A 13,463-nucleotide genomic window follows, 5' to 3' on the forward strand; every position below is an offset into this window, starting at 1 on the left:
GTGTGTCTACAAGACATGGAGGTGGGTGTGTGAAGCACCGAGCCACAGTGTGTCTATAAGACATGGAGGTGGGTGTGTAAAACATCGAGCCACAGTGTGTCTATGGTCATTAAGCAGAAAGAGAGGAAAGTAGATGCACAGCTCATTTTCTTCTCTTCCTTTTTATTTAGCTCTGGACTCCGGCCCATGAGATACTGCTGCCTATGTTTGGGGTATGTCTTTTCTCTGCAGTTAAATGTCTCTGAAAACTCCTTTAGATACACCCAGAGTCATGCTTCCTAGAGATTCCAAGTCCAGTCAGGTTGATAATGCCATGTACACACTTCACTTCGTATTGAGTTGGAGGTGCAGAAAGAACAGTCCTCGGGCCCACTATCAGTGACCACAGAGAGGGAATGCATATCAGTGAGCTTCCAAGGTCTGAAGAAGAGTTGCACTAGCAGTGTTGTTCACTCATGCAGCTTGTTTCTGGTCCATTCTCTTCTGGTCCCTCCACCTCCCACACCTAAGAGCTAGACAGATGAACAACATTTCCTGACTTAGACCGCATATCCTGCCACTGGCCTGCTTCTTACTCCGTCCTATGCTGGTGTGCTTAGGAGAACATAGTAGTGGGATGTGTGTGTTATTTGTACATTATCCACCCGGTATGGAAGGAGGGATTCCTGATGTAGGGATTTAGAGAGCTGGAGGAGGGAATTCTGACCTCAGGTTTTGAGAATGACCACAGAAGATGTATAACTCTGGGAGAGTTTATGTGTCACAGAGAGTCACATCCAGGAAGAGGACAGTGCATGCTGTGAAAGGCCACCCAACAACAGCGTCAACGGGCAGGGACTGGGTCATATTCCCAGAGATCTGAATACAGACTGATGGGAACTATGGCTCAATGTTCAGGAATAAGCAGGAACTGTCTGGCTCCTTACGAGGACAATTTTTTTTTTTTTTTTTTGGTCCAGGAGACTTGTGATGAGGATTTCTAAAACCCTTCTGGTGTTGAGTGTTGTGCTCAGTCATGCTGTTGAGTCTTGATTATACTTTCCACTGTCCAAATGTCACACTCATTTTGTACACGGACCAACTATCTGAGGTAGATGCTGCTGTCAGAGTTACCTCACCGATGAAAACAAGGCTGGAAAGATGAGGAGCCTGAGATCACATGGCTGATTGCAGAGCAATGGACATCGAAGGCAGCCACTCGTCCCCAGAGTCTGTAGCCTCAGCCAAACAGGGCCTGTGTAGAGCGAGGGGTGGAGTGTGTGTTCCGGCTTTGCTGCGAGCGCCACTTACCACATCTGTAAAGTCATTGTCCATACTCCTGTTGGGAGGCTGATCTCAGAACAAGAGGAAAAGGGGACACCTGGAGCTGGTCCTCGTCTGGTCTAGAGTAGAAGGCATTGACATAGTTCTCTACAACTGGGTGAGGGCATTTGACTAACGCACCTGCTTCGAGGGAAGCCACTTTCTGAGTGATAAGCAGGAAGGCATTGGTGGGAATGATCGATTGCTTGAGTCTTGTTTTCTCCTTCTAGTTGTCAACCTGTGGGTCACAATCCCATTGGTAAACATCTATCTCCAAAAATTTTTATATCATAATTCATAACAAAATTACAGCTATGAAGTAGCAATGAAAATAATTTTATGGTTGGGGGTCACCACAACATGAGGAACTGTATTAAAAGGTTGCAGCATTAGGAAGGTTGAGAACCACATGTTCTAGATCCTTCTTGTACTTCTAGATCTCTCACCCCAACCCCAATAAACACAGAAACTGCCTTCTGCAGAAGCCTGTTCTGCCATTCACACTGAGTGAGGCACACTGAGACCAGTGTGCAGGAGACATAGGGAGGAACGAGACCCCCGACTTCCTTAGGCTTGCAGTCTATGCCCCAAGGAATATTGGATACTGATGGGCTGAGCTGTGTGGACTGTGGGTGAAATGGCTCAGTGAGCACAGTCACTCACCAAGTCAGCCTGATGATGACCTGAGAGAATCAACTCCTGGATTGTAGTCTGACCTCTGATCTTTGTACTCACAACATGGTATGCATGTACTAACAACAACAGCAACAACAACAATAATAATTGTAAAAACATAAAATATAAACAATTATTTTATTATTATTATTTTAGTAGTAGTAATAGTAGTGGTAGAGTAAAAGTAGTAACAACCCATTTTTAAAATCCGCATGGACCTAGACAGGCTTCCCATGTCTTGTAGCTTCAGTGTTTAGTTCTGAACTGAACAGAGAGTTCTCACCCAGAGGTTGTTTTGAGAATTACTGAAGTGACTTTGGCGAACACTAAGTGCAGTGCTTGGCACAGGACAGTGCCCAGTGTGCTCATTACCTCTGCTTGTGATTCTAATTGGTACCTTTGTACCTGGGGGGTCTCCAAGGATTCAGACTCAAAGGAAGACCCATCTGGAGTCTGGCCGCTGGTTTATTGGCACGGTGATAACCCATCAATATGTCCTCTCCACAACCGTCTCCTGCCCCTTGTTCCCAGGACTAATGGAAACTCTGATAGGCCTGCTCTCAGCAGGTGTGGACCTGCCAGGCTCTTAGGTGGACCACATTTGATGTTTATTTGTAAGGCCCACTGGAGACCAAGAGTCAATTGTGCAATTAGGAAACAGGCTTCGATGTTGGCTCTGACCTGCAAAGCCCTTTTAGCATGCCTTGGTCTTTCCCTTATAGATCTCAAAAGTTTGAAAACTGATTTCCAGGACACCCTTGGCTCATTAAGTGGTCAAAGTCAAGTGGTGGCTGTTACCATTTTTCTGTTTGAGCCCGTTTCCAACACACAGTCTCACTGTCTTCAGGACGACCTTAAAGAAGGGGAACCAGTCTCAAACCCAGTCATCCTCCCTTGGGATTCACTGCTGCTCACACTGGCAATTTTAGAACTCCAGTCCAGACCCTAACATTTATTGCTGTGCATAAAATGTTCCTAGTGGCCGTGGAAGGTGTGGTCTCCTGAGGGTTGAGGGGAATGTTGAAGTAGAAATTTCTGATTTCTTAAGCACTCAATTGTGTCCATATGATGTTTTTCTGGAAGCTGTCTTGTGAAAGGGCATGTGGTGTTTAGAAAGAATATAAATGAAACCCCACAAACAATGAGAGGATGCTTTTGCATTACTACACTGTGGAACACTTGGCTTCTTTACTGGTCTTTACCGGTCTTTGCTGGATCTTGCCAGTTTTTGTTGGTCTTCACTTCATAGAAAGAAGAGCACCAAAGAACTTCTCGTGATATCCTGGCTGATTCTAGCTGCTTCGGCTGACTTGTGCCAATTCAGTGGAGCCTTGCTGTTTCTGTTGGATCAAGCGGCCACCACTGATTCATGTTTAGTGTTTACTACTGAACTGGACTGCTGGTATCCTGACAACGAAGAGGGGAATTTCCCCAAGGAACTGCTTCTAAATAGGTCCACAACTCCCTTTTCCTATTAACCTTCTTTCTTCCCTACCACTGTTTGGTGGGCTAGAAGTGAGGCTGAAGCATTTAAGAACCCTAAGTAGGTTTTTTAAAACTCTAAGCCTACAGGATGGGAAATCTCAGAGAAGGTTAAATGGCTCTTCTCATGCTACCCAACAGGCAAGTGCTGAGTCAGAGATTTGAACCAAATCAAGGATCTGTCAAGTTCATATTTCTGCATAATTGGAGTAGAAATTAATGGTGGGGGAAGGGATGGAGGAATTGCTTCTAAATGTATGATTTTTACTACCCCTAAGCATCCACTTTTCTTGGGAGTGGACAAACACTTTGGAAAATCTAAGTATTTATTGGCTGATAGGGAGAGGAGAGCTTTGATAATTTGACATTAGTACTCTTTGGCCTGGAACATGCTATTTCTAAGTTCCACTAGTGATTTATTGAAATGGGCTATCCTTCTGGTTCCCAGCTTTGGGCTGATCTGTTGTCATACTCAATGAAATATCCCTGGAGGAGCAGGGAATGGACCTGGCTTGTGTGCCCGGTGTGTGTCGGGGGGGGGGGGAGAGAAAGAGAGAGAGAGAGAGAGAGAGAGAGAGAGAGAGAGAGAGAGAGAGGGAGAGAGACAGAGACAGAGAGACAGACAGAGACAGAGACAGAGACAGAGACAGGAGAGAGACAGAGAGACAGAGAGACAGAGAGACAGAGACAGAGACAGGAGAGAGACAGAGAGACAGAGACAGAGACAGGAGAGAGAGAGAGAGAGACAGAGACAGGAGAGAGAGAGAGAGAGAGAGAGAGAGAGAGAGAGAGAGAGAGAGAGAGAGAGAGAGAGAGAAGGAGGGAGAGAGGAGAGAGAAATGAGTAGATGTGAGATTAGGGACACATCTTGTGCCCTTCTAGACTCTGGCCTTATCTGGGATCCTCTACAGGTGGCCAACCTTTTAAAGAGCATAGAAAACCCTCAGTGGTGGTATATATCCCCTCAGAATTGCACTGCTGCTTGGAAAAGAATCAGGTAACCCAAGAAGAAGGCAGGAGGAGGATGGGTGTTGTCATCTACATCATATTCATTGAAAATAAAAGTAAATTAAATAATTTTAGACACCTAACAGGGGTCCAAGACCTGCCCCCAGGTTCTTCATCCTTTTCTTGCAAATCTAAGGATGTGGTCACCAGGCCAGCCAGGTGTAAGTTGATGCTCAGGCATTGTTGATGTGGCTAGAGCCATTTTCCTTTAGGTAGAATGTTCCATATTGTTGAGTCTTTGAGTGTCCAGAGTTGATTTTTATATTTTCTCCCCTTTTTTTTTAATACAAGTGGGGGTTGAAATGATATTCGAGGCTTTAAAGGGTGAGTGCAATTAGACATGAGCATGACCTTCCTCACAGGCACAGTGGAGAAGTTCAGTGGCATCCCTCTTCTCTTCCACCCTCCATGGGAGGGCCTCTTTGTCCACTTTTTCTTTCCCTTCTCAGAGAGGGCAGAGTTCTGTTCAGAGACTGTGGTCACTGAGGAGGACTAGTCAACAGCCCTCCAATTCTATTGTGTTTATTTTGAAGCTTAGCGGGTGTGAGGAAGGCATGCTGGTTTTATAATTAAAGTGAGATGAAATTTCTTCTAAAATAATCTGAGTAGCTTCAAAGGGGATTCTGTTGACAGAAAAATAATAATACAAGTCAGACAACCTGGTTCTCAAATGACCAGAGTTAGAAGGCCCTGACTTTTACTGAGAATATCCCGTCTCATCGCACAGCAAGCACACTAATCCCCGAGATTTGCTAAGTGAAGGTTCAGGTTGCAGGTCTGAAGTTGAGGCAGACTCCTCAGGTCATGATCCCTTAGTGCCCATGGTTTGATCTACAGATAAACATCATACCATCATCAAGAAAGAAGCTTGCTTGAAATGACAGCTCCCAGGCATCCTTGTTCCTGGATCTGTAATCACAAAACCCTGATGTGTTTCCTGGACACATTAAAGTATGAGATCCTACAACCCAACACATTGTTGGATGTCCTCAGTGTGAAGTGAGCCCTGGTGTAGCCGTAACTAGAGACAGTACCTCACAGCTCCACACCTCACAGTGTGTGTGTGTGTGTGTGTGTGTGTGTGTGTGTGTGTGTGTGTGTGTGTGTGAGCATGTTATTGTGGGTATGCTTTGTGTATGCATGTGGAGGCCAAAGGGCCTCTCTGTCTTTCCTCAGGCTTCAGTTGTTCTCAGATGACTATCAACTTTGGTTATTTATTTATTTCTTGAGACAGAATCTGTCACTCTCCTGGAACATACTAGGTAGGCTAAGATGGCTTGTCAGTGAGATCCCGGGATCCTCCTGTCTCTACCTTCCTCAGTGGTGGGATTATGGGTGCTCATTCTGGTGCCTTGGTTTTTTTAACGTAGGATACGGGGGATCAAACTCTAGTCTCCATGGTTGTGTGCTAAACACCTTCCTGACTGAATGATCTCCCCAACCCCAGAACAGAACCAGAGTTTCTACTTCTTGCTTTACAGCCTACTTCCAAGGATGCTTCCAGGGCTCAGTGTGCCCTCCCCTGGAAGCTCTGTTAATGTCCTCAGTGTTTTCTATCTTCTGCATGCCCTTTTCTGACCCCATTTGCTTTTATAAGCCCCAGGTCCTCTGAGCAGCTGCCTGCCTGTCTGGATTCCCTGAGGCAGACGCCAGTGGCTGGAGAAGGGACATCTATCTTCCTTAGTACTATTGGTCCCAGGGGATATGATTTGCCTGATAGATGAGGGTTTTTTGCTACAGCTACTCAGGGTACAGTGAAGGATTGTTCTAAAGTCTCAGTATTTGGCAGCGTTTTAGAAAAATTGCAACTAACCTTTAGGAAGTAAAACCTTTAGACTGGGGACATAACTTGAGTAAAGTGTTTGACATGAAAGTATGAGGACGTGTTCAAGCCCAGCATCTTTTTAAAAAGAAGGGACACAGTGACATACATGTGTAATCCCAGTGCTAGAGAAGCAGAACAGGTGAATCCCTAGAGCTTGCTGCAGACAGCCTAACCTAGTGAGCATTCCAAGTCTCACTGAGAGACCCTGTGTCAAAAAACAAGGAGACAACATATGAGGAACAATATCTGAGGTTAGTTGACCTCTGGCCTCCACTAACACGCATGCATGTATACATTAACACCACCAGAGGCAGGAGACAGAGAGAGACACAGAGAGAAAGACAGACAGAAAGAGACAGACACCTACACAAAGACAGATGGAGACACACAGTGAGGATCCAGGACACAGAGACAGTGGGAAGGAAATTGTTCAGTGATATGTCAGTGTCCTGGCCCCATGGCCTGCTTTGTAGGGAAGACATGAGAGTCAAGGTTCTGAGGTCTCTGACAGTGGACTGTGTGCCACCCTGTAGATGGCAGATGGTGCTTCAGTGGTAGCTGAAGCCACATTCTGCACCATCTATTGTTTTGTAGTTAAGACTCACTATACCTGTCAAGGGAAAGCACCTGTTTCCCTTCCTTGAAGAAGTCTTTAAGACTCACCCGTAAGTGTGGCCATACTGACTGCTTCCATTAGTCTTCTCATTGTAACTGAATACTTGACCAAAAAAGCCTTAAGGGATGAAGTGTCTTTTCTGGCTCATGGTTGGAAGATACAATCTGCCATGGCAGGGAAGGCAGAAGCCGCTCTTTGATGTGGTAGCTAAGGCTGCTCACTTACATTTGGACAGATTGGGAAACAGCATAGGAAACAGGGTGGGCCTATAAATGCCAAGTGACCCATTTCCTCCAGCTAGGTTCGACTTCCTAAAGGTTCCATAGCCTTCCATAGCCACAGCCCCTCCTAGAAACCAAGTGTTCAAACACATGAGCCCTTGGGAGTCATGAACATCCAAAGTATGAAGATGGCATTATGTGACTTTCAAGGCGGGATCAGGGGAAGCCATTTGCTTTGGTCTGCTTCTCTCGGGATGCAGGATGAAATTCTCAGTACATGGGGACTGGGAGGAATGTGTCAGTTCTCCAGCTCAACTCCAGCCAGGCTGGCGGCAGTGGGTGACCATCTTGATAATGCCTAGTGCCACACTCAGTTAACTACAGTCTCAGCCAATGTTCTAAGTTATCGAAGGAAGAGTGTCTAAGCAAGAACTCTTCAACTGGACACACAGACTTTCTTGAGCCACAAACTCATGAGCAAAATCAAACATTTTAGGTTGATTTATGGTAGAGTCATGGTGGTCAGAGTCTTCCTGAAGGTTTATCTGGCACAAGCAGCCTATGTGACATAAGAACATCATTTAGACAAACTTTACTGCATTTCATTTCATCCAAAATGCTTTTAAAATACCTGGAGGCAGGGATCTGGCTGTGATACAGTCAAAGAGCATACTAAAAACTGGTGAAAATACACACTGGAGACTGGAGTATAGTGGTAAACAGGAAAAAATACTAGTTTTTCTGCCCATGTTTAGTTGGGAGACCTATGTATTTCAAAATCCTCCTCCCCCTCCCTTCCCTTTCTTCCTTTCCCTCCCCTTTCCTCCCCTCCTCTCCCTTCCCTTCCTTTTCTTTTTCTTCCTCTCCTTCCCCTTCCTTTTCCTTCCCTCCCCTTCCCATGCTTTCATTTCTTTCTCCTCTTTCATTTCCTTTTCCCTCTATTCCCCCCTTTTCTCTTTTCCTTTCTCATACAGAGCCCAGACTAGCCTTGCTTGAACTCATCCCCCTGCTTGACTCTCCAAAAGTGGGGACCATAGGAGTGCACAACCATACAGTGTTTACATAGCACCGGGAATAGGAGCTGGCCTCATGCATGCCAGCCAAGTATCCGCCAAGCGAGCTATGTCCCTACGCTCCATGTGTGTTCTTTCAATGTAATTTCTATTCTATCTCTATAGGATATGTTCAATTCACAGACAAGGAAACTAAGGATCAGAAATATTAAGGAAAGCACCTTCTGTGTACTGCAAAGCCAGGGCTGGATTGAAACTCCAGGATTGTCAATGAAGAAAATTAAGTCATCAAGTTTTTTGATGTCAAGAGTGCAGGACCCTTAAGGGATTACTGGGGTCAGAACTGGACCATGGGACCTGGAGAACGGTTTAAAATCCACACCCCAGGCCCTATCTGTACTGTTTATACATCTGGCTAACAAGTCTCCAGAACGTTCTCGCCCATCTCCACATGTGGCCTCTGATTTAGTACCAAGCTGCCCCATTGCTGGTGCATACACTGCAGCCCCACAAAGGGTAGTGCTTTACTAAATGACATAGAGCAGCTTCATGGGAGGACCGTGCTAGGACTGCACAGTTTTCTGATGCCCAGGGAAGTGCTCGCCATATCCTTGCTTTGGAGAAAGTACACAGGACTCATAGCAGTTTTGCAGACCAGGTAGGCTCTTGATGCACTTGGGATCCCATTCTACAATAGACACATTCTGGGCTCAGGTTGGTGAGGGCTTGTCTGGTCTCTATGACAATCACTACACTGGCAAACATTTCCCTCCTGAGTCTTTCGTTTCAGGTGGGGGTGTTGTGGTCACAGGGCTAAGCAGAGCTTCTATTTTTTGGAATTCCTACATACACAGATTCTTAGCATTTAAAACCCCATCCACAGTTAGAGGTGAGGGTACAGAGAAGAGGGACTAGAAGGAAGGTCAGGAAGACATGTAGAAACAGGCAGGAAGGATTATGGGTTCTTACAGATGTACAGTAGAATCCACCGGGAGGCTGGTCAGAGTGTATGTTAAATTTAGCAGTATCAGGACCTCCTAGGGGGCCAGCCATCCTAGGAGGCTCTCAGCTCACAGTCCTTGTATGCTCACTGCTGAAAATGTGTATGGATGTGTAGACAGACCAAGGTCGTATGGCACCCACGTTTAGGATACATAGTGAGGTTGCAATGTCGCCAATTCTGCTAGGACATGGCCCTTGGATGACTGTCTCTTTTTAGCCTAAGACAAGGAGAATTTCTGGATCCAGGACTAAAACAGGGGTGCCTATGGGAAGACCAAAGTTGCTAGATCCTTTTGGCTGGGGATCAAAGTTTCTCAGCCAGGCAGTGGAAGACTGGAAACTCTTAATGCTCTGGCTCCCAGCCATTCATGCTTGAAACCATTCTGAATGGAATGTTAGGTGGAGGTGGGGCTGGAGATGCTGGACAAAAGCTGTTGGTTGAAGTCTGATATCCATAAACTCATACTCTTGACTCTCTCCCAACCCCCACAGCTTTTCATTTAAGGATTGCTTTTGGTTGTCCAACAAATGAAGAGGTAGCCCAGGCTGGAGAGTGTGCTGGGTTACCATGGCAGGAGTAGTTCTCAGAGGGTGAAAAGATGAAGAGGGAAAATGCCTAGAGCTAGCCCCTTAGCAGACTGAAAACATCCCGTTGCCTCATCTCCTCATCCTTCTTCTGCCCCCTAGTGGAGGTAATGGCAGCATCATGACCTCATCTGGGCAACTGGAGGAAGGGTAGGATACTTCCGGTCCCCTTGTTAGGTCCAGGGAATCTGTTGAGTCTCCCTCCACTCCTGTCTCAGACTCATTTTGTTCTCAGACACTGTGCTCACAGCCTCACCCTGACCCCACCGGAGCCACTTTGTGGTACATGAGCTGAAAGCTCACGTTAGGAGCCTGAGTTCTTAGAGTCTTTGTAAAGCTGTTTCCTGGTTGTCTCCTTAGCCCGGGAATGAGTCCTTGCTGCCACGGGTGGCAGGATGCAAGAGCCTCAGTGCTGTCTTGTCTTACTCTGGTTGGAACTGGCTGAGGATCATCACTAGAGGCTCCCTGTTCCGTTCCTTCACAGAAGTCAGGAAGATTCTTCTGTGGGCACGCAAACTATGGTTTCCCCTGAGACGCCTTTTCCACGGCCCGAGTGCTCAGCTGTCATGTCCTTTTCTCTGTTTTGTTTCAGTTTTACAGAGTTTTTGGATCCGTTCCAGAGAGTCATCCAGCCGGAGGAGATCTGGCTCTATAAAAATCCTTTGGTGCAGTCAGACAACATACCTACCCGTCTCATGTTTGTAAGTATCATGATTTGGTGGCCAGTGTATCCAGTACCCCACCTACACACCAAACGGGCTTTGACCTTTGCTGTTCTAGGTTGAAGACAGTAGGCAACTTTAAATAAAGAGAGAGGTAGCTCATCCCATTGAAACTCGCTCCAGATCATGACAGGCACTGACTGCTCACTTCAGAGACTGTGGTTGCCCAATGCTTCAGAAACAGAACAGACTTACTTTCTTAAGTTAAGTTGAATGTTTCCTCATAATGACATGTAATAAAGTCAGACTGGAAGCTAGTGACAAGAATTCCCCCTTGCAGGGTCAGAAGTGCATCCCAGAGAGATAAGGAAATTTCCCTGATGCCACAGTTAGTGGGTGACTGTGTCTGATCTGGGTAACCAAGTGTGGAGCTCAGCTGTCCTCCTTGAGAGTTCCCTGGATGTTCCAGAGAACATGCTTACTCCATGCTGATGCTTCAACTCTTGGAGCATTGACCCTGAGCCATTCTATAGCAGAGGAAGCAGTCCTGTGCTCTCCCTTCTCTGGGAACAATAACAAAACTTTCTAATGGGCTGCCTGGTAGATGGAAGGTGATTCCTTTTGACTTACCACTGGGTCTGTGCTCCTATAGACTAGTGACTGTTCCAGAATATTCACAGTACCCATTGGACTATTTGAAAGAAGTGTTGTTATTTTATGGAGTAAAGTGCTTTAAGTAATGATGGTTGGAAAGATATCCATATCTGCAAATTATGATGGCCGCTACCCTGTGTGGACAGTGAGATGTTATTACAATTGCTTTCATAATTACTTTTCAGCTTGGAAAAAGAAAATAGGTTTCTGTAAATCTTAGAGAAAGTGAAATATTAAGGTTGGTTGGCAGTAAGGTATAACAAATACTCAGGTATTACAATAAGATTCGTTTCACATTGTATTCTAACTCAATAAATCCTAGATATGAACGAACCAGTATGTGGCTAATGACTTCACAGCACAATTAGGGGAAAACATCTGTTTATCACTCAGACCCATTCTTCCCAGGGCTTTGCATTTCATGTGCTGTAAAACACAATTTGGAGATGAATGCTCATACAGGACACCAAGAGAAATATGCAGCTCCAGCCTAGATTTATGGACAATGGATTGTTTTGAAGACTAAATGCAGACACCACAAATGTTCTGGCTACAGACACAAGTGGGCTGAAACAATTTGCATATTTCCAGTGGTTGGGATGAGATGTAAAAAGGTCATTCAATACCATGATTTTTTGAGACTAGACTAGAAGTATATTTGGCTCCACGCACTGGCTCACTCTCTAATCTTAACATGAAACAAGCTCAACCTTTTACTTCATTAATAGTGGTTGATGAAGGACATGCTTTCAGTTGCAAATTCAGTGCAGTCCACAAGAGCATCCAGAGAGCAGAAGCACCATTTAAGATACCCAAAACTCGAAGGTGGAAACTACTTTGTCATCCCATAATTAGATTTGTTCTCCTAGACTTTATTAAGAACTTAATATGAGCTATCATTTGTCAGCTTTGGGCTCTCAAAAGCTTTCCCAGAGTCTTCAGGAGAATTTTGACTACAGAACCTAGTCTCACTGATATCTAATCTTGGCCAGTCCCCCTTGGAAGTTCAGATTCTACTCATTTGTTTATCGTGTGTGTGTGTGTGTGTGTGTGTGTGTGTGTGTGTGTGTGTGTGTATGCACACATATACACATGCCATAGTATACTTGCCACAGTCAGAAAACAACTTGGGAGCATTGGTTGGTTCTTTCCCTTACTCGATGTAGATTCCAGTGATGGAACTCAGGGAGTAGAGGTGTGCATAGAGTGCTTCTATTGGTTTATCTACCTCACTGGGCTAAATTTTCTTCTTTCATATGTAAAATCTTGGGTCTTTTACATAGGTTGGAATGTTTTCATCTGAGGGTGAATTTTCCCACTTCCCAACTGAAAGTGCATTGATCCAGGTGCTTCCTTATCCAGTAATTCGTGGCCCCAAGTAATAGGTCATGGGTATGCATGTATGAGCATGCATACATGTGTGTTTGTGTGTATCGCAATCTCTTGGTCAAAGCTTACCAGAAAAATGATAGAGTAAAGGTTTGGTGATTGAATTAAGTGCGGTCAAAGGAGAATAAATGGTAATGACATCCTCAGAAAAGCCCCAATTCACACTTGACCTACCTGAGGTTCCTTTGGTGCAGGCGACGGGTGTATGTATGGTAGACTGTCCAATGCCAAGAGCTTCTTTTGGCCATGATGAATCTGTGTTCTTGTTGACCAGAGAAAGAGACCAAGGATTCTTTTTAGAAGCACTGAGTCTTGACTTATCATTTCCCCACCATTCCCAAGCAGCCAGCCCCTTGCCAGAGGCTGTGCTGTTATTCTTCAAAGGAGGTCACTGTCTCTTGCTGAGTGTGTGGGATTATCAGAGCGTGGCTAAACACCTGCTCTTGGTGTATACATGTTAGCTGGTTATGGATGCTGCTCAGTGTACCCCCATTAATGTTGTGTTGTGCATTCAGGGCATACTTCGAAAGAACATGTTGTAGCTAGGGGAGACTATAAAGGCTGTGGAGACTAGGAAGTCAGGTCAGTTGTGGAACACATCCTCAGGGACCCTGCATATATACTCTTATATAAAATAGGATTTGGAAAGGTCGGAGAGGAGATTCAGGTACACTTCTACGGGGCTTCATCACCTTCATCATTGTCTTAGAGTTTTATTGCTATGAAAAGACACCATGACAAAAGCAACTCTTATAAAGGAAAACATTTACTTGGAACTGGCTTACAGTTTCAGAGATTTGTTCCACTTATCATCATGGCAGGAAGCATGGTGTAAGCAAGCACACATGGTGCTAAAGGAGCTGAGAGTTCTGCATCTTTATCTGCAGGCAGCAGGAGACTGTGTGTCACACTGGCCAGACTTCAACATATATGGTATCTCAAAGCCCACCTCCATACTGATACACTTCCTCTAACAAGGCCACACTCCTTAATAGTGCCATTTCCAATGGGCCAAGCATTCATACACAT

At 45.2% G+C, this 13,463-nt stretch overlaps 1 protein-coding gene across 5 annotated transcripts in view; it reads left to right on the forward strand.

The window, feature by feature from the left end:
• Plpp4 (phospholipid phosphatase 4) overlaps window positions 1-13,463 on the forward strand; it is a 138,746-nt gene that overhangs the window by 38,541 nt on the left and 86,742 nt on the right. For 3 of the 5 annotated variants that reach the window (XM_031388504.1, XM_031388500.1, XM_031388502.1), the window contains exon 2: window positions 10,322-10,430. In XM_031388504.1, coding sequence (XP_031244364.1) covers window positions 10,322-10,430 — 109 coding nt within the window. Of the gene's footprint in view, window positions 1-170; window positions 213-10,321; window positions 10,431-13,463 lie in introns of all 5 variants that reach the window. The other 2 variants (XM_031388501.1, XM_031388499.1) reach the window with 1 other exon arrangement.

This window comes from Mastomys coucha, unplaced genomic scaffold (assembly GCF_008632895.1).
Source record: "Mastomys coucha isolate ucsf_1 unplaced genomic scaffold, UCSF_Mcou_1 pScaffold21, whole genome shotgun sequence".
NCBI lineage: Eukaryota > Metazoa > Chordata > Mammalia > Rodentia > Muridae > Mastomys > Mastomys coucha.